Source organism: Trifolium pratense, linkage group LG4 (assembly GCF_020283565.1).
Source record: "Trifolium pratense cultivar HEN17-A07 linkage group LG4, ARS_RC_1.1, whole genome shotgun sequence".
Lineage (NCBI taxonomy): Eukaryota > Viridiplantae > Streptophyta > Magnoliopsida > Fabales > Fabaceae > Trifolium > Trifolium pratense.
The window spans coordinates 4,153,620-4,174,429 of record NC_060062.1 but is presented as its reverse complement, the minus strand read 5'-3'; the positions used below and the strand labels follow the sequence as shown (position 1 = coordinate 4,174,429).

General features: G+C 36.2%; 3 protein-coding genes across 3 annotated transcripts; 1 reads left to right on the top strand and 2 right to left on the bottom strand.

The window, feature by feature from the left end:
- The first annotated feature begins 467 nt into the window (after positions 1-467).
- On the top strand, positions 468-3,786 carry LOC123919591 (probable inactive receptor kinase At1g48480). Its single transcript, XM_045971547.1, has 2 exons — positions 468-2,195; positions 2,616-3,786. Exons 1-2 carry the CDS (start codon positions 839-841, stop codon positions 3,230-3,232), a joined length of 1,974 nt encoding a protein of 657 aa, XP_045827503.1. The 5' UTR covers positions 468-838; the 3' UTR covers positions 3,233-3,786.
- Positions 3,787-6,280: 2,494 nt separating this feature from the next.
- On the bottom strand, positions 6,281-8,981 carry LOC123919592 (homoserine kinase-like). Its single transcript, XM_045971548.1, has 3 exons — positions 8,813-8,981; positions 7,423-8,618; positions 6,281-6,656 (listed from the first exon to the last, which is right to left on the bottom strand). Exon 2 carries the CDS (start codon positions 8,571-8,573, stop codon positions 7,458-7,460), a length of 1,116 nt encoding a protein of 371 aa, XP_045827504.1. The 5' UTR covers positions 8,574-8,618; positions 8,813-8,981; the 3' UTR covers positions 6,281-6,656; positions 7,423-7,457.
- A 1,054-nt stretch (positions 8,982-10,035) lies between these two features.
- Positions 10,036-20,453, bottom strand: LOC123923123 (actin cytoskeleton-regulatory complex protein PAN1-like). The gene is made up of 13 exons (XM_045975777.1): positions 20,053-20,453; positions 18,836-19,901; positions 18,476-18,685; positions 18,139-18,368; positions 16,884-16,958; positions 16,495-16,566; positions 16,246-16,344; positions 16,052-16,123; positions 15,853-15,967; positions 14,935-15,003; positions 13,266-13,692; positions 11,408-11,537; positions 10,036-10,863 (listed from the first exon to the last, which is right to left on the bottom strand). Exons 1-13 carry the CDS (start codon positions 20,191-20,193, stop codon positions 10,423-10,425), a joined length of 3,147 nt encoding a protein of 1,048 aa, XP_045831733.1. The 5' UTR covers positions 20,194-20,453; the 3' UTR covers positions 10,036-10,422.
- Between the last annotated feature and the right edge of the window lie 357 nt (positions 20,454-20,810).

Below are 20,810 nucleotides of genomic sequence, written 5' to 3'. Positions count from 1 at the left end.
ATACGATATATATACCTGTAAAATGAACACAGATGAATGAGTGAGGTAGTTTAATTTAATAATAATATATAAAAGATATATTAAATTAATATTAATATTTTCCAGCCTCCACTAGCAAATTTTTTTGGATCCGCCACTAACCAAAAATCATGTGTGAGTTAAACAAAATAGAATTATCTCATTAAAAATCTTACCTCTATAAAATCTAAAGGAAAAAAACAATTAAAAACCTAAACAAAATAGTACTGTATTATTTGATCCCTTAATTTTACAAAGATTTAAATTGGTTTACTAAGTATGTCATCAACCACCAAAAATCACCATAAGCTATCAGATATCCGCTAATTTTAGCAAACAAAATCTATATAGTTGGAAAATAAGACATAAATATCTTTCCATTTGCAATATGCTTATGTTATCCATATCATCCTGCACGATATCACAAGCAATGAAGATAGATATAGTATTAACCTTTCTCAAAATAATAATAAAAAAATATTTACTAAAAAGAAACAAAAGGAGATTAAAAAAAAAAGCACAGTTGACTAGTGACTTTACACAGAGATGACACCGACAGTATCTACTACTAGTAGTTAGTTGATGCGCTGTGTTTCACATCACAGCCTGGATCTCCAACTCACACTTCATTTTTTTATCCTTTCTTCTTTTTTGTTTTCACTTACCCAACACAACCCTTAGCTTCATCAAAATCAAATGAACCTTCTTTCTTAATTTTGTCTTCAACTCTCTCTATCTCTCTCCCACATCCAAACCTCTGAAACAACAAATTTGTTATATTGTGTCTTGTGTGTGAGAGAGAGAGAGACAGAGAGACCAAATGCTGTCTCCGGCGGCAATGAAGGTGTTGCTGTTACTTCTTGTTCTTCTAGTAACAGCAACATCAGCAGATCTAGATTCCCAGAGAGCTGCATTGCTAGCTCTCCGTTCTTCCGTCGGCGGCCGAACACTTTTCTGGAACGCTACCAATCAGACTCCCTGCAACTGGGCCGGCGTCCAATGCGACCGCGACCGAGTCGTCGAACTTCACCTTCCCGCCGTCGCTCTTTCTGGTCAAATACCCACTGGCATATTCTCCAATCTCACCCATCTCCGTACACTCAGTCTCCGTTTCAATGCTCTCACCGGTTCACTCCCTTCAGATCTCTCATCCTGCGTCGACCTCAGGAACCTTTACCTTCAGCGAAACCTTCTCTCCGGCGAAATTCCTGAGTTCCTGTTCAACTTACCTGAATTGGTTAGACTCAACATGGGTTTCAACAACTTCTCAGGTTCTATTTCAAACTCATTCAACAACTTCACAAGACTCAAAACCCTCTTCCTTGAAAACAACCAACTTTCAGGTTCCATCCCGGTGTTGGACCGGCTCAGCCTCGATCAGTTCAATGTCTCTAACAATCTCTTGAACGGCTCCGTTCCCCAAAACCTCCGGACTTTCTCTCAAGATTCCTTTTTGGGTAATTCCCTCTGCGGCAAACCTCTTTCTCTCTGCCCCGGCGAAACCGGAACTGATTCTTCTTCACCTTTTACTGCCTCGCCTGGTAACAAAAGCAACAAGAAAAATAAATTGTCCGGTGGAGCCATTGCTGGAATCGTAATTGGATCTATAGCGGCTCTTCTTTTGCTCGTTTTCCTTTTGATCTTCCTGTGCAGGAACAAGAGCAGCAAGAAGACCAGTGCTGTTGATGTTGCAGCTGTGAAACAACACCCAGAATCTGAAGTTGTTTCTCATGACAAGTCTATTTCTGACTTGGAAAATGGCAATGGATACCCTACCGCTGCTGCTGCTGCTGCGGCGGCAGTTGCAGTCAACAAGGTTGAAGCAAATGGCAATGGAAATGCTGCAGCTGGTGGTGGAGCTAAGAAGTTGGTGTTTTTTGGGAAAGCAGAGAGGGCTTTTGATCTGGAGGATTTGTTGAGGGCATCGGCGGAGGTGTTGGGTAAAGGGACGTTTGGGACGGCGTATAAGGCAGTATTGGAGTCAGGGCCGGTGGTGGCGGTGAAAAGGTTGAAGGATGTCACAATAACTGAGAAGGAGTTCAGGGAGAAGATTGAAGCGGTAGGAGCAGTAGATCATCAGAGTTTGGTACCTCTAAGGGCTTACTATTTTACCAGGGATGAGAAGCTCCTTGTTTATGATTACATGTCAATGGGAAGCCTCTCTGCACTTTTGCATGGTCAGTCTTTCTTTCACAATAATAATTGCTACATTTTACCCGTTTTTGTTTATTTTTACCTTTTGGGAATGCATCTTGGCTATTGATTGCGCTGCTTTTTTTTTATTCTATGGGAAATGCCATTTAGATTAGAATGTAGAATGATTTAGCAATTAGATTAGAATCTGAGATTATGCATAGTTGGATTCGATTTCAAGAATGGTTAATTGGCTCAATTATATTCATTCATTCATTAGATTGAGAATCTTAAGTAAATACTATAGACTAGATAGTTAATACAGAGGTTTGAGTTGTATTTTTTTTTTACAACTTGCAATATTGGAAATCCTATATTCCTTATTGGAATTGTGGGACACATGAAATGAGTCTAGTTCGTTGATTGGAATGAAAATGGTATAATGAAGGTATTTGTTATTTCAGGAAACAAAGGAGCAGGTAGGACACCGCTGAATTGGGAAATGAGATCAGGCATTGCACTTGGAGCAGCCCGTGGCATTGAGTACCTTCATTCACAAGGGCCTAATGTTTCCCATGGAAACATAAAGTCGTCTAATATTCTCCTAACCAAGTCATATGATGCAAGAGTGTCTGATTTTGGGCTTTCACAGCTTGTTGGCCCCTCCTCTACCCCAAACCGTGTTGCCGGGTACCGTGCACCAGAAGTAACTGATCCTCGCAAAGTGTCTCAAAAGGCAGATGTGTACAGTTTTGGCGTATTGCTCTTAGAACTTCTGACCGGGAAGGCACCTACACATGCTCTTCTAAATGAAGAAGGTGTAGATCTCCCCAGATGGGTTCAGTCAGTCGTTAGAGAAGAGTGGACTTCTGAAGTGTTTGATCTTGAGCTCCTTAGGTATCAGAATGTTGAAGAGGAAATGGTTCAGTTGTTGCAACTTGCTGTTGATTGTGCGGCACAATACCCTGACAAGCGCCCTTCAATGTCCGATGTGGTACGGAGCATAGAAGAGTTACGTCGATCTAGCTTGAAAGAGGAGCAAGACCAAATCCAACATGACAACAATGATATAGAATTGTAGATAGATGGTGGTGCATCACTATCTTCTCATTGAGTTTGCCTCCACCTTACTTGGTGGACTTTGCTTTATCAGAGTCACATTCCATTTTTTTCACTTGTTAAAAATTAAAATCGTGCTTATTTTTGTATTTTTGTATCTTGAGCCTCAAATTTGTTTGGTCTTTGAATTTCCTCCTCCTTTTTTTTCTTCACAAATAGTAGTATCCATTATGCCATCTCCCATATTTTTTCCCCTTCCAATTAATACTTTGGGGGAAGTGGGTGGATACCTGTTCCATTCCATTATTAGTTATTGTTGTTGGATTGTGGTTTGATGTAATTATTACTTTTGCTTTAACATGGCTTTTGCTTTTAGTTGAAAACCTGTAAATGAGATGTATTAGTCGGTGTCATTGGTTGGTTGCCATGTCTGTCTCGTGGGCAGCTATTTCTTTAATTGTTACCAAAAAGTTTGGTTCATCAATGCCTTGACAAAAGTTGGATGTATGCATGAATGATTTATACCCTAGAACCAACCTTGATTATTATTGATCGTGCGACTTGGTTTCAGATTTATTTATTTATTTATATAGTACTATCTCTGTCCCACAGTGACCCATTTTGACTATATGCACTATTCATTTATTTTGATCATATTTTTCTACTAATAAATATTAGTATATAAAATGATGGATTCGTCATCAAATTTTTATAATTTTTACTATTATATAATAAAAAATATTATAATTGTCAAGTTACGGAGGGAGTATTGAGTCAGTTAGTGATCGTTATAGGAGAGAGAAAATGAATCATTATTCTGATAAAATGGGGAAATACAACCTTATATAGTTTTTCAGTAATGCTACACTATATGGCCTGCTTAGCCAACATAACTAAGCTATCTACGCTACTTGCTAAGTACAATAGCTTAGCTTTAGTTAAAAACATCGGTCATTTGTTAAGACTAGCAGCAAATTGAAATACCCTTCATAACTTTTTCACGAACTAGGTATGGACAGCGCTTTGATTATCACAGTAGAGTGTTGGTATCTTGACAAGTTGAACCTTCAGGTCTTCAAGCAAATAAAGAAATCATTGCAGTTCACATGTGGTTGTGCTCTGTACTCTGCTTTGGATGAAGATGAAGAAGGATTTGTTGGCGGTGGAGGAGCTACACGTTGCGGCATGCGGAAGCGATTGGATCTCAGGCGGATGATACCATATTGAGTTAGTTAGAGATCGTTATAGGAGAGAGAGAAAATGGATCTAGGAATGAAAGATCAATTCTCATTATTCTGATCAAATGGGGAAATACAACCTTGTGTAGTTTCTCAATAAGGCTACATTATATTCTCTGCTTGAGCCAACATAACTCAGCTATCTAAATTACTTGCTAAGTACAATAGCTTATTCATAAGTACTATTAGTAATTCTAACACACCAGTTAGGGTTCTCAAATCACAAAGGAAAAGGAAAAATAATGAAGTACCTTTACAGAAACTAATAATTAGAAATGATGATATGGTATGCACAACTGTTGGAAATATATGAGACACATAAAATGAGTTTTCTTATAATCGATGCATGAATTAATGATTGAATTTCTGACTACTTATTTAAAGGTCCAAGTTCGTTGCATTTGACCAATTCATTAATATTAAAAGTATCTTTTTTATTTTGTTTGTGTTGAAACTTGTAAAAATCAAATAATAATGTGTATATAATCAATTAATTTAAGAAAAAATAATTAAAAAATACATGCATAGCAGTATTAATCGTAAAATTAAAAGTACTGACTAAAAGTCGTACATATAATGATTGATCATTAGTTAACAAAGTAAAAGATCATTATACTAACGGTTTATATCAGTTAAATTCAGTGGCGTAACCAAGGGTGGCCAAAAAAAGGGAAATTACTAATATTCCCTAGTCATTTTTATAAAATTATAAATATATATGTTATATATATTTACTTGCGCGTTATTTCTACTAATTGAAATGGCAGTTCAGTTGGTTTCTCGCTGTTTTCATTCCTTACAGTGAGGGCACGGGTTCAAGTGTTCAACCCTCACAGTGTTTTTTGTTCTTTTTCTTTTAAAAAAAATAATTTTTAATGTCCATGGTTTGAACCCACATCTTTAGAGACCCAAACATTGTTTCAAACCACTAAAGCAAATATATATATATTTTTTAAAAATGTTGATTTCTAGTTTTTGTCCAAAAAAATATATTATTTCAAGGTATATAATTAAATTTTTTATGATCAAATTTAATTATATAAATATTATAAATTTTTCGCGGCCCACCCTACAAACAATTTCTGATTCCACCACCGGGTAAATCTAATTACTATGCTATTTAGTATTATAGAAATTTTAAGAATGTGCAGACATTTAGTACTATACATACAATGCAATATATTTTTTGTAAATAGAAACTAAGATTTGTGAACATTTAAATATTAATAAATTATTTAGTAAATAATAGATATAAAAAAAAAATATAATAGGAATTTCATAAAAATAAAACGACACAATAAGGTTAAAATATATAATTAGTTTGTATTTCAATCTTATATAATATTTAATCTTACATCACATGCATGATTCTAAGAGTCGTATTTAATACGTGAAAAAAAAGAGATATTATTTATTTACAAGATATATTGAAATATTGATAGATATATATTTGTGTTATTCGTTATTGAAATGCATGACTTTAGTCATATTTAACTAATGATATTGACAAAAAAATCAATTAAGTATGAGTTATCTAATATTTAAAATTAATAATATATTGATTTTGTCATATTTTCTTTAATTAATATTCAAAACAATTAAATTTATAAATTAGAAATAAAATTATTAATTTCAGATTACGTTCAAATTTAAACAAGTTTTTTTTGACGGAAAATTTAAACAAGTTAAAATATATATTATATATGTTTATTTTAATATGAGGTAAACTCTAAGAGTTTACGAGTTGAATTTACGTTTTGATTCCACTTAGCCAAAAACGAGTTGACGTAAAAACTAGATTCTGACGACCTCGATACTATGCATCCAGAGAATTAGCATCGAAATGGTTAGTAGACTGAGAAGCATTTTACATACTAATCAAAAATAAAAGAAAGACTACAAAAAGACTCCTTATAGAGCTATCTCAAATACTAAAGCAGGATGAGGAAGGGAAAACATAAAGCAATGAAAACGTTCCCTAAAACATGCCCAAGTCCGCCACAACATTTGACCCAATGAAGGTCTTTCATAATTATTATTCATCTATCAAATTTTTAATTCCAACAGACAGCATTTCCCAGCTTTGGTTTGAATGTTTCTCTTTTTATTCAGAACTCCACAACACAATTCTGCTTCGTTAATCAAATACGCGTGACAAGTCAGCGCCGCTTACAGTACCACACCTTAGATAAATCCAATTTTGGGAATCTACAAGTCTCTGGCAATGGTAAGCACAGGAAGTTAGACATCAGCATTACTAGATCAAGTAAGCTTGCTGAAGCAAATTTGTCAACCAAATTGTTTTAGACATGCTACAAATAAGAAAGTGGTGCCACAATTGTAGGGAGTTTCAGCCACGAAATTCACTCAAATAAAGGAAAACTAGCTATGATTTATAATGAAATGCTATGATTTTATGTTTGTCAAAAAAAATAAAGGAAAGCTAGCTAACTCAAAAACCACCCAAACTTTTTAAACTGCAGATTGAAAGCAACACAGTGGAGATTTTGTTTTTAAAATAATTGATTATAAGCTAGACGTTTGAGATCATAAAGTATCTGTTGCATAGAATAACAATGACATTCTCAGATAACAAGTAGCATCAATTAGCAATAACAAAGAATATTTGCAAAGGCATTTTTTTCTATTTCCTTTGCAAAGGCTTCATAAGCACACATATCTAGTTTAACTTAACAGAGTCCCCTAATGTATTTTCTCTGGAAAGTAGATCCATTCAAATTTCAAGAAAAAGTGCTTAACATCATCATCGCCACAAACAAAAATTATAAACAAAATATAACCTTTCGTTGGTATCCTTGAGCAAAGATTCAAGACAATTGAAAAGGTTTTCAATTGATGCAAGTGTGATATGAAATGAAGCAGGCAATATTTTGGAGACTATGAATATCATCATTATGATCATGAAACAAAACAAAAGTGGCCTAGGAGTATGATAGAAAAAGTACATACTTACCTATCTACCAGCTAAGTAGCTACAATGAAATCAAATCAACTTGAACGAACGCCGCTAATAAGCCTAGCACCAATGCGATCAAGCTGCTTGACATTTGCAGAAGCGTTCAAGTTTCCTTCCTTTTGAAAAGCTTGAACCATTTGTTGGCCAATGAGGTGTCCCTTTTGCTCATCATCCGTGATAGCAACAGCAGTAGGTCCAGCACCACTGATAGTGCACCCGAAAGCTCCAGCTTCAATGGCAGCTTTCTTGACAGCATCCATACCAGGAATCAACGGTGCACGCTTGGGCTCAACGATCTTATCAGACGACAATGCCTTCCCTAACATCAACAAATCCCCCTGCAACACTCCCGCCACAAGCGCACCAGCCTGGCTACAATTCCACACGTGGTGCGGCATCCCTATCTCCAAAGGTAGTGCAGCTCTCATCTTCTTGGTCGGGGCTTCGAATTCAGGTGTCACGAGTACGAAATAGAGCTCTTTTTCAGAAGGGAACTTCAAGCGCACCAATTCCAACGGCTCGTAATTGCGAATGAGAACAAAACCTCCCATGATCGACGGCGCGACATTGTCCGCGTGGTAACCAGATACCTTTTCCTCTGATTTCAAGCACGCAAGAACAAGCTCATCATAGCCCAATCTCTTCCCAAATATTTCGTTGACGGCAACGGCGGCTGCAGCTGCGCTGGCTGCACTGGATCCCAATCCACTTCCTAAAGGTAAACCCTTCTCGAGGGAAAGGGAAAGACCGACGGATCGAATGCCGAGCATTTTCATGGCTTCAATGGCAGCAATACCGGCACAATTCCATAGAGGGTTTTTGCTGAGCTTGTGGATGTTAGGGCTTTGACCGGAAATATCTGAGATGGATATCTGACCAGGGTGAACATCAGGGTCCACTTTGAGTGAGACAGTGTCACCAATACCATCAACAGCGCAGCCTAGGAAATCAAAGCCGGGTCCTAGGTTGGCGACGGTGGCTGGAGCGAAGGCCTTGACAGATGAATAGATCGGTTGTGGGTCTTGTTGAGTTTTTGTAAAAGTAATAGTGATGGGTTTGTGAGCATTGCATCTGATTGTAAAAGTTGCTGCTGCTCTATTTTGTGTGGAATTGAGTGAAGCAGGACACCATGCTGTTGCAGCAGCCATTGCAGTGAGTGAGTGAACTCTTTCTGGATTATCAATCGTTGGATTCTACAAGACAAAAAGAAAATGAAAAATAAACAGACGATTTTAGTGCTTAAAGGTAGAATAGATAATCTATCCAGATCCACTATGCAAAAATCTATATGTTTGATCATCGCTATAATAATTATACAAATAAATTGGTGAATCATAAAATTGAACGGCATAAATGGAATATGAAAATGTGAAGAGATTTGGTTTACCTTGAGGATGATGATGTCAATCAATGACGTAACAGATAAAAAGGAAGAACAGAAGAGAGTGAGCGAGTGAGTGGTGTATGTAGATAAAAAGGAAGAACAGAAGAGAGTGAGCAAAGCCTCAGATACGCCGAAATGAACGAACGACTTGATCTTACTTTGTTTGCTGTGCTTTGGCTCATTTCATAACAAAAATAATACTCCCTCCGTCCGATAGACTTTTACTTAATTTTTTTTTTTTATAATGAATAACCAATAAAAATTCTTTTTATATCATGAAATTTATTTCAACAAAAATACAAAAAGTCAACCAATAAAAATTCTTTTTATATCTTCCCATGAAACTTATTTCAACAAAAATACAAAAAATCATCTTGAAATTATCATATTTTACTTTTCTTAATAAATATAAAAAAAAATATTTACTTATATTATGGGACGGAGGAGGGAGTAACGGTACAACAAATACTCCTCCTTTTGTTATTTTCAATTTTTTGTTCTTTTTTTATTTTTGGAGGCGACACACCAAAACCCATTTATATACCTACCCCGTTAATTCTAATCATAACCATTATTTTATTTTCTCATTGCATGTAACTTTATTAAATTGGATTACTCCGTATCGAAAAAGACATACTATCTTCTTCCTTAAATATAACATTTCATTTGAAAAATCATATCCGAGCACAAGTTTAGCATATTAATAAGAAAATCATATCTTAAAACTTGTACATTTAATTTAATACTTTAAAAATGTAAAAAATTAGTTTTTAACAGTGTTAATTTTTTTTCATCCTTTAATGCTTAACAAGTGTCCCAATGGTGGGACAGTATAAAGAGCGGCAAAGAAGCGAGATATTCAAGAGATTGCCGTGATCCTTGGGCTGATAGTTAAGTAATTTGCTCTTGAATGACAAGTCTACTCTCGAATACAAATGTTATGTGTTCAAGCGGTTGGGCAACTTTAATTGAAGTCACTATTTAACATTACCCTTATAACAATAGAAGTTTCATTATGACATTTTTAAGAAACTTTAATTGAAGACCAAAGGTGAAAGACGTCCTCTAACTAGAGAGAGTGCCCTACACCAGTCCGTCTAGTTCAATTCCTTTGTCAAAAAACAAACAGACTAATTCCTTCAAAAAGAAGAATCAGCCTGAAAAACCAACCCTTGTCGAGATGAAGTTGGCAATTAATTGGACAAATAAAGTTCAAACTATAATAATTCACTACAAAGAATTATAATAAAATTCCAGATCGTTAAAGTTTAAACAAAACAAAAATCAAATAGTCATCAATACAACAATCTCATCAGGTGGAGATACTTTTAACTGGGGGACTCTTATGGAAAAACTATCAACGAACAAGCCAAAAATATGAACAGACCTTCACTTCCAATTTGAGAAATCAAGTGGGATTGCTGGGTATAAAACAACCAGGCCCCACCCCAAAGAAAAACAGAGGGATAAGGAATACACAGGATTAAATACAATGTGTACATTACAAATAACAAGTGCCAAACAGAAAGATGCACAACTCACTCCACCAGAGGCAAATCTCAGAAAAGCTCGGAGACAGATATAACGCATGTATGTGTGATAGAATTGCAAAACTAAAATGCACTCCAATTATCAGATCCTCTTCTAGGAGTTTGACTCTCTCTAGGAGTCTGACTTTCTGAAGAAGTCCTAAAAGGCCCAGAACCAAAGGGATCCGAGTCATCAAAAGCAGGAAAACCGTGATCAAAATCCGCACTGCTGCGGACAGAATCAAATCGTACCGGTGCTTCCCGAGCAGGTAAAGATACACTATCATTTGTGCTAAACGAATCATATCTTGAAAAGTCAAAAGCATTTTCCAACCAGTCTTTAGGCCTTTGCGGGGAGCTGCTTGAGTTGAAAAGTGGGGTGCTCGGAACAGAATCATCAAAACTGAATCCACTGGTCTTCTGGAAGGGATCACCAGCCTGTGGTGAAGCTGTTTTAATGGGGTTGAGGCCAAGGTCTCCAGAACTAAAGAAATAGTTGTCTCCTGCCCCATCAAGATCTCTCTCCTGTAATAAAAGTAAAAAAAAAAAAAAAAAAAGTCCAAAAGCAATCAGTATGACACAGTGTTGTCTCTGGCAGTGCTCTTTTCTTGCAAACTTTATTTGAGAGCCCTTTTTTGGGCGGCCTACTAAAATTGTATGTTTTGTTATCTTACAGTTATTACATTTTTAAATTGTCTTTTTTTCTGTTGTGTAGGTTTATTTGTAACATAACAAGCTTTTTCTTGACAAAAAATTGTCACAAGCTGAGATCTTAGTAATCTACAATTTAAGGAAAAGTGTTAGAATATCCATATAATCATTGTAGTTTTGCAACATTTTAGACTACTACTCGTATAATTAGACGAGCTAGACTGCCAAGTTAGCATTTCCAAAAAAATATTACAATAACATCACTATCAAGTTAGAGCATAGCAGGAGAAATCCAGTATTTAAACCACCAACATTGGTGATGACAAGTTAGAATATCGCAGGAGAAATTTAGACAGGCCTGTCCTTCAAAAGAAAGGATTTTACTGAAACAATACTTTACAGGCGAGAACTTGCATACCTCCTTACTGATGCTACTGGCATTGAATCCCCAAACTGAATCCATATCATCGTTTGTGTCGAAGGTTCCCCAATTAGGTTCATCAAAAACTCTGTCTTCAGAAAACACAGACTTCTCACCATCATGATCACTGCATATGCAAGATTGTATACAATAATTATTTTAAAAGATCACAAGATCTATATAATACGTAAAACAAAACGAAGCATATATTTGTAACTGTGGACCATGACATGAACCAAAACCAATTTTAAACAAATAAATAACCTTTCAAACCCACAGTTCGGAATAAACCTCCTTATCATGCACAACAACCAAACCTTATCCCACTAAGTGGTCTCAGCTCCATATCATGGACGTGCTTGTAAAAGTCACATCAATCTAAAACTGTTTTCTAATCCGTTAAAGAGTTTTAGTGCATACAATAACCATGTAAGACCTATACCACAACTAGCATTGTCGTGATGAGGTGAAATGCAGCTTGAGACAGCAACACCAAAAACCGTGAGGTAGCCTTGTGAAGGGTTTTTGCTGAGCCTGAGCTTTTTCATGGCTTCGATGGCAGCAATCCCGACGCAGTTCTCAATAGGATTTTTGCTAAGCTTGTTGACGTTAGCAGTTTGACGCGAAATATCTGAGATAAATATCTTGCTTGGGTGAACATTTGGATCCAAACCTCACTGAGACAGTGTGATTGATACCATCCATTGTGCACCCTAGGATATCAAAGCCCGGACCTAGATTCGCCACCATTGCCGAAGCAAAGGCCTTGACGGACGAGTAAAATTCCTGTGGCTGTTGTTCATTTCCTATATACCACAATTAGCATTATGGTGATGAGGTCAAATGCGAGTTGAGATAGCAACGCTAAAAACCGTGAGGCTGTCTCGTGAAGGTTTAATGCTAAATCAATCATACAAGTCTTACAAAGGACCGACCAAGATTTTTTGTGCACAAGATTGAGTTCAAAGGAAACAAATTAAATCAGTAATAAAATCGAAAAAAATCTGCATGTATCCTTTCAAGTTGCAAAACCACTCAGAGTAAAACTGAGAGGGGATGATTTTTTATTTTTTTTTTGACAACGAGAGGGGATGATTTAGTCAACACAAGGAAATTAAGTATAGAGAGAAAGCAAAGGCGTTTGAAAACCTTCCAATGGGTAAACCTATGATAAAAATCTATTCAGTGAATGGTAGAATGATAATATTACGGAGGATGCTTGCTTCAACTCAAATGTGAGGAGGTTAGCATCCTCATATTTGACTGAGTTTTGCAGATAGGTTTTTTGTCAAGTTGGAAAAAGAGTTTTTTTTTGCCCAAGCAAAAGTGGAGAATAGTAGCCTCGATACAAATGTGAGGAGGGGTGTGTGCACGAGCACATGTGTGTGTTCCAACGATAGTATTAAGAAATAGCTATAACTTATAGGGGGGATATGAAGGTCTAAAACCGTTAAGGATAACTTAATTGTGACTCTCTCTTGAAGCACAATATATTACAGATAACAATTATCAAGAAATCTCTTACAAGCCTAATCTGTTAGCAGGTCTCTTAACACACACGGACACTTTACTTTGACCTAATGATATACGATTAGAAAAATGGGGCAGCAAGGATCAAACTCCTATCTTATTGTTCACAGGGACTCAAACACCATGTCAAGCAGAAATTACCCACACACAAAAAAATTGCTAGGTGGAAGCAAAAATGTAATATAAACATTCATCATTTTATTGATCATTATTATGATCACCACAACCTTCAAAAAGGCACCGAGAATATAGTTGATCAGTAAAATCCAAACGAGCAATTTGACCATGATTTGGAAAACTAGTGTGCAAATCTTAAAAACCATACCTTTGGGTTTCTTGTGCGGCATATTGATTACGGGGTGAGTTATCTTCACCGGAAGTCTTTCGAATGTCAGAATCAACAAAGTCCCTATGCGGACTTCCGATAGTACTGCTTGCAAATGGACTATTAGGAGCACTTTTTGCAGATCCATTGTCACTTTTATTAGAAACAGATCCGTTGCCCACTTCCTGTTCATTTGTAGTCTGAGGTTTTTCTGACTTATCATCACTCTTAGGTGACGCTACAAATTTTGGACTGTCAATATCCAGAGCTTTCGTGTTCCCAGCCTTATCATCACTCTTAGGTGACGCTACAAATTTTGGACTGTCACTATCCAAAGCTTTTGTGTTCACAGCCTTTGGTAACTTTTGTTTTGGAGGTGCTATGGTGTTTTTCACATCAAGAGTGTATTCTTTGACAAGAGCAAATTCTGATAGAAAAAAGCAAAGTAAATAACCAATAAATTATTCATACACATCCAACATTCTCCAAAAGAGATCGGATGCAGACTAGAAAATAAAGAAATTGCAGTTACCCGTAGCTTTTTTTTTGTTTTTTGGTACATCAGTTACCCGTAGCTTTAATCCCACAAATATCATATAATTTCTCTTAAATATAACCTATATCTCCTAAACCATATAACTGTTCAAAATGATTGATCTCTCGCATTTAGACAAACAGTTAAGCTTACAAAATAAATACATAATATAGTGCAAAGAAGTATAGTTCAATAGCTTTGTAAAAAAAAAAGTATAGTTCAATAGCTGGTGAGAAGTATTGTGTAAAAGAAATACATAATTAGTAATTACTGATACAAGAGAGATGTATATGCAAGCAGAGCAAGAGAGATGTATGCACATATTGTTTCCTTATTTGTATATGTCAATTATCAACAATTAGGGGGGAATTTGTAATCTCAGTTGTAGTCATCAAATTTTCCTAAATATCAAAAGAAGGCTTTGTACATCAACTTTAGAGAAACACTCCCAGAATTTTCGGTTTATAATATCAGAGCTGTTATGGGGGCTCTGAGTCAGCCATCAAGTTACAAGGGTGTATCTAGAGAGACAGGCAGGATAAAGGGTTTTCACATTTCAGTTAACCTTCTATAATCCTCTTAATACACATTTTTTAGTTTCCCTACGAGATTCTTTCCTAGTTTCCCTTTTAGAATTAATTATGTTCCCTTGTCTTAGGGGACAGTTGAAAATTGACAGTGCATTAAATTATGTATCACATGTACATACACCTTCAATTCTAATAGAGGGGTAAATACAGCTAGGAAGAACAAAAATACACCAAGAAAACTAAACAAAAAGACAAAAACAATAACAAAAAAAAAGGAAATAATGCACACTTTAATACTTCACAGACAAGTAATGATCTAAGATAAACTGTGGCCTAAATTATAAGAATAATGATAGAGTAATCTTATCAAATACAAAAATGGAAATGAAATCAATTTGAGTTTGAAGATACAGATATCTGATATGAGCATGATAAATCAACGAATCCCCCAGATAAAATGATAATTAGTCATGTTTATGTGGTTTCATAACCTTGTACGAAAAATCCTCAAAATTCATGGCATATGGCACACAATGCGCATATAATTTGTTTTTAGTAATTAATAGAATATCAGATCAGATCTAATGAGTGCTATTTCGGATACCTTTATCTTCAAGCTTATCCCAATCCTCATCCCAGTCAGCAGCTCCTTCTTGGATACCAGGTTGCCAGCCTAAAGGATTAATTTGAGTGAGGTCAAATAACACAATAAAAAAATATATTGGAGGGGAGCACATGAGACTGGTGAGCAGAGTATAACAAAGCAAAGAGAAATGGCATGGCATGACACAACCAAAACAAGCAAAATAAGAGAACACGATGACAAAATTAAGAGGCCAACAACGAATCTAGCATGTGAAAAAAGCGGATGCATTTAGCAGAAATAAAGAGTCGATTTGCAGACAATGAAGTGTTTTCTGAGCTTAATAAAAATAAAAGTAGACAAATGCAACATAAGGATTCTTGATTGGATCAAATGTGTAGTTTATCTTGTACACTATTTTCAGAAACATCCGCCAGTTTCAAGTTTCATATATTTTCATACAACCAAAGCATTAATACAAAGTTTAATAAGAATTACAGTAGTCCCTATGACAAAGAACCATATAGCTAATTTAGAATCAATAACAATCCATTATCATATTTTGTTTTAATAGATTCTTCAAAAAATAATGCATGACATGATAAAACATTTGTGATAAGCAGCAACAATAGGTAATATAAGATTATATAGAGCCTTTCCATACAGAACTATTCCACGAAGTAGTTAAAAGGTTGCGTAAGAAAATTGTTAAACTGTATGTGTTAAATGCCACTTGATTGGGCAAAACTTATCAAGTAGAGCTGCCTCAAAAAGTTTTCATGCTGATTGAAAACCAATAGTTCAGCAATTGAAGGCTACTTCATCCAACTAAATACTGACAACACTAATGCAATAAATATCATATTATAAAATTTTAGACATGAAAAAGACTTGATAGCACTTGAAAGGATATTCAAACAACTATAAATTTGAAATTACCAAAGGGTAGCTCCACTAATGTTGTGGGCTTTGCACGTAATCCATACTGCTTGCACCGTTCATTTAGAGATTTCACCAGTTCATCAAGGGCAGATTGGATGCGATCAGCACGGCCCTGAAATTGCATGTGATTAGATCAGATATGGAAGAAGAAAAAAAAAACTCAAGATGGATGTGAACAGGTCATATTCAAACATACCTGTACCGTGTCATCGGTATTTACATCCTGTTCCAACTTGACAATCCCTTGATATAATTCAATTTTTTTCTCCTATACATACAATAAAATAATGTGATATAGTCATGCAAAATGCAAAAAAAAAAAAACACATTAGCATATATGCTATGCATGCTAATGCTATGAATTGGAGGACAAGCCATATTTTATTGCACCTGTATGTCACGGAATGTGGCTTCCTCGGTCGTCAACTTGGATGATACATCTCCAACTTGCTTATATTTAGCTTCATATTTCTTTGTTAGATTCTCTACCTGAAATTAGTATATTGAGCCAACGACAAAAGTTAATATTGTAGACTTATAGGTCTAATAAAGATTCTACCTGAAATGAATATATTGAGCCAACAACAAAAGTTAACGTTATAGGTCAATAAGGATACATGCAATGCTAAAGAATAGTACCTCATGCTTATCAGCAGATATCCTTTCTATGATCTCGTTAAGACGATTGTCACATCTGCTCTTGTAGAGAACCTTTTGCAGGCAAAAAACCAGAAATTTGTTTAAAAAGGAGAAAATAAAAGAAAGAAGAGCATTGACATAAGATTGTTAATCATAAGCAGCGCATGAAAGGCAACTTTTATATGTTTTTCTCTTCTAGGTATCCACGATTTTATTATATAAATACACAAAAGAGTCCAGCCTGTGTTCACAATAGGACAAATCTATGTCATTAAATAAATCACCGGTTTATCGAGAAAAGAAACTACCAAAAAGAGGAAATAGAACAATGCTTAAACAGGATAGAGTTTCAACAAGGCACAAAGGTATCAAGCACAGAGTTAACTCACAAGTTCCTGCATTTTTGCACGGAAGAATTCTATTTTCTCTCTCGACTCCACTATTTCTTTCTCAAGTTCTTCTACCTGTAGTTAACAAAAGAAAAGAGAGATGAGAATTGCCTTTGTTCAATTTGAACCAGAATAGCGTGTAATCAAGCATACGTGAGCTGACACAGTGATATGCATTGCACAAACTGCAATCTAGAATATGAACTTTCTGTGTAAATTTTAGAGATACAAGTAACAACTAATAATCTTCATATGCAAGTTTTAATCATCATCAGCATGATATAAATAGAATAATCATACTTCCCATTGAAGCCAAATACAACTTACACCGACATTCCACCATATCCTCAAACTAGTCAGCCTTAAAAGATGACCATACACAATATGTAGATGGCACATATGGCCCCCAAAAGGGTTGCTTACTATGAAGCTACAAACTAATCAAAGCAGTGGCAGAGCTTTGTTGGGAGTTGGGACAGGGGTGGCCATGGCATCCCCAAATTTATATATATATATATATATATATATATATATATATATATATATATATATATATATATATATATATATATATATATATATAGACACACACACACACACACTAAACTATGCAACTTATATGTCATACAAAACATCCTTTGGCGTAGTGGTTTAGGACACTTTGGAGCACAAAGTTGTAGGTTCGACATTCAGCTACTCAATTTTTGCATCTTTTATATTCCTTTTGCAAGAATAACAACACAAGACGTCAAAATGGAAACTTAGTTCGAACACTCTAACTAAAAGAGAAAACAAACCACTACGCCAACATGAAATTCTTAGTATAATTAGCTATAAATATTGTTATTATATGTGTGTATTTTGGCATCCTCATAAAATTAGGTCGAGCTCTGCCACTGAATCAAAGTAAAATTTGGCACTTGGCCAGTAGATAAACATACCGTTTAGGAAAGACATGTGAGCTTTACAATCAAAATAAAACAAAAAACTAAAGCTATCTTAGTGGAAAAAAAAAACAAATAAACATGTCATCCATTGAGGTGGCAGGCTATAGCTTGACTGTCACTATCCTAAGTCTTTTAATATTGAGTACGGTGATTGTGTCAAATGTTCAATCCCAACAAAGGCCATTATTCCCCTTCCCTACTTGCGCGCTAGAACCCCCGTAATGTACCAAAAAAATAAGTAACTGAACGTGGCAGATTTAATGCACAGCATGAATGTTGCAAAAAAAAAAAAAAAATACAATAATTACCTTCTTATCAGCTTCTGTTGCTTCTTGAAACTTCGAGTTAATTGAATTTTGCTCATCTGAACTCAGTTGATTTATGAGATGCTTCTCCAAGACTGGAATTTTGGATTTCTGCTGCTTGTTCTGAGGTCCTTCATCGGGCGGAGGGACAGCAGCCGGCCTTGGTGGCCGACCTGCAGAAGGGTTCACTTGTCGAGCACCGGATCCAGTCACCCCTTGTTGTTGTTGAACACCTTTCAAAGATGAAAGGAGGAAGAGAAAATAAATTATAGAACAAAATAGATTCCATACAAGTACATGATTATAACTTAAAAAAGAATGCTAGTTCTTCGGCACAGACCTGGTTGATTTCCCCAAGTAACAGCACTGTGGAGATTGGCAGGTTGACCGGTAGTTGGTAAATCAAGAAGAATGCTATTTGGAAGTACACCTGGAAGAGGACGTCCCTCCCTGTGTCTCTCCATTAGGTACAGTGCAATACAAAACTCTCTGAGAGAAAGACTACTATCATTATCTTGATCGGATAAGTCCCAGACCTGCTTTAAAACCTCTGGAAAATATAAAACATGGCATGCAAATAATGATCAGCAAATTAGCTAGTCATTGAGAAGTTACTATCAGAACACTAGAGAAGTAGCAAAACAGAGACACTATTTTACCTCTGATGTCCAAACAAAAGGAAAAGAAGTAGAAAATATACCTCTTGGTAATCTCCAACTAAGAAACAAGTTCCTCGCCTGATCCCCAGTGATTTTCCCATCTCTATCTGTGTCTACTTCCATGAATACTCTCGTGTATTTCTGAACATCGGTCTGAGTCATTCTTGGCCATGGAGGTTGGGGCTGACCTGACGCAGAATCCTGCAATCTCACTGGAAGTCCAGGTGAACTGAGCATATTAGGCGTCTGAACTGGGGCCTGCTGGTTATGTTTCACCACTGGCTGGGCCTGCTGAAGATGTGGACTGCCAGACTGGGTTGCAAGTGAGCTCTGCAAAGAATCAGGGGAACTAGTCTTAATAGAATTCTGGTTCCCTCCGGATACAGGAACAATGGCAGATGAAAGCAGCGAATTGACAGAAGAAAATCCTTGTGGAGAAGAATCTTTCTTTGGCTGAGATGAGCTAGCTGAGAACAAATCCCCTCCGAAAAATGGATCAGAAGCAATACCGTTGACAGAAGAATCCTTGACCACTTGATCTGATGACTTAGTAGCAGAGGAAGGATACTGTGATTGTGTAGGTGTTGGGGGTGTAACATTTGATCCAGATGTTGTAATTGCAAGACCAAACCCCTCCAGATTTGAAGCAGGACTAGTTCCTCTAACTGGTAGCTGAGAGGATGTTACCTGCGGTTGTTGCGGAGCACCACCCATATTGCCATAGCTAGGGAATGTGGGACTTGCAGGGCGTGCTCCACCAACAGTAGCGACTCCTTGAGTGGGAACACCGGCAGACAAATTTTGCAGCGGCCTTGCTTGCTGAGTAACCTGAGGAGCAGGAAGGTTTTGATTAGGAAGTGGCCCCCTCAGTCCAGGATTTACCTGTGGTGTAGGTGTAGGGGTAGGTGCGGACGAGGGTGTAACAGTGGCACTGAAATTGATTTGAGGAGCAGGAATCTTAGATGCGGCTGGACCATACAATGCAGCTTTGACCATTTCAGGAGTGAGTTCCCGCTTGCTCTGTGCAACTGTGACAAGTTTAAGTGCATTGTAGAACTCGGCACGACCAAGGTAACCACTCTGACCTTGGTTTGCAAATGCCCAAATCTGAAGAGCGATGATAGGATTCGCGATTTAGACATACTATAACAAGTCTATAACTATACTAGTGTTAAATTACTATTACTAATAAATGAATTAAAACAGTGGTATATGAATATGAATGAATTGGAGAACGAGAAAGAGAAAGAGTGAGGACCTGTGCGAGAACGTTTTTGGGCAAACCGGAGCCTTGGAAGAAGGAGACGGCTTCGGCACCGCTGATACGGCCGTCTCGATCCAAATCGGCACGTCGGAAATAAGCATCGAAGAGATCCACATTAGGCGCTGGCGATGCCATCAGAATGAATGAATGAATGAATTTAACACAATTCAGATTTTATTAGAACAACTGAATCCGATTGGATTTGATTGAATTGAATTGAATGATTGAATCGATCGATCGGCACCGCAACGAATCCAATCAACAACCAAAGTGAAAAACAAGAACATCACATTTCTCATAATTTCTCATAACATCCTTCTTTCATTGCTATATTTCAAAAATACCACTGCCTTCACTTCTCATAACGTCCTTCCCTTTTCTTTTCTTTTTTTAATACTTTTGATCTTTATCTTATTTATTTATAAAAAATAAATGACTTAAATGTTATAAATAAAAAATAATAAAAGATCAAAGTGTTACAAAAAAAAATAAAGGATCAAAGTGTTACAAAAAAAGATAAAGGACTAAAGTGTTAAAAAAATAAGATAAATGACTTGTAGTGTAATTTTATCTTTCTTTTGTACATCCATTGGACAAATCTGATCGATCCTGTCAAATCCACCAAATTTAATTTAAAAAATTTAGTTGGATGAACAATTGAGTAGATATGAATTTCAAAAATGAAAAACTCATAGAAAAATCGGATTTCGGATATAAATGGTGCGAATAGTGCTCGCATTATAGGATGCGAA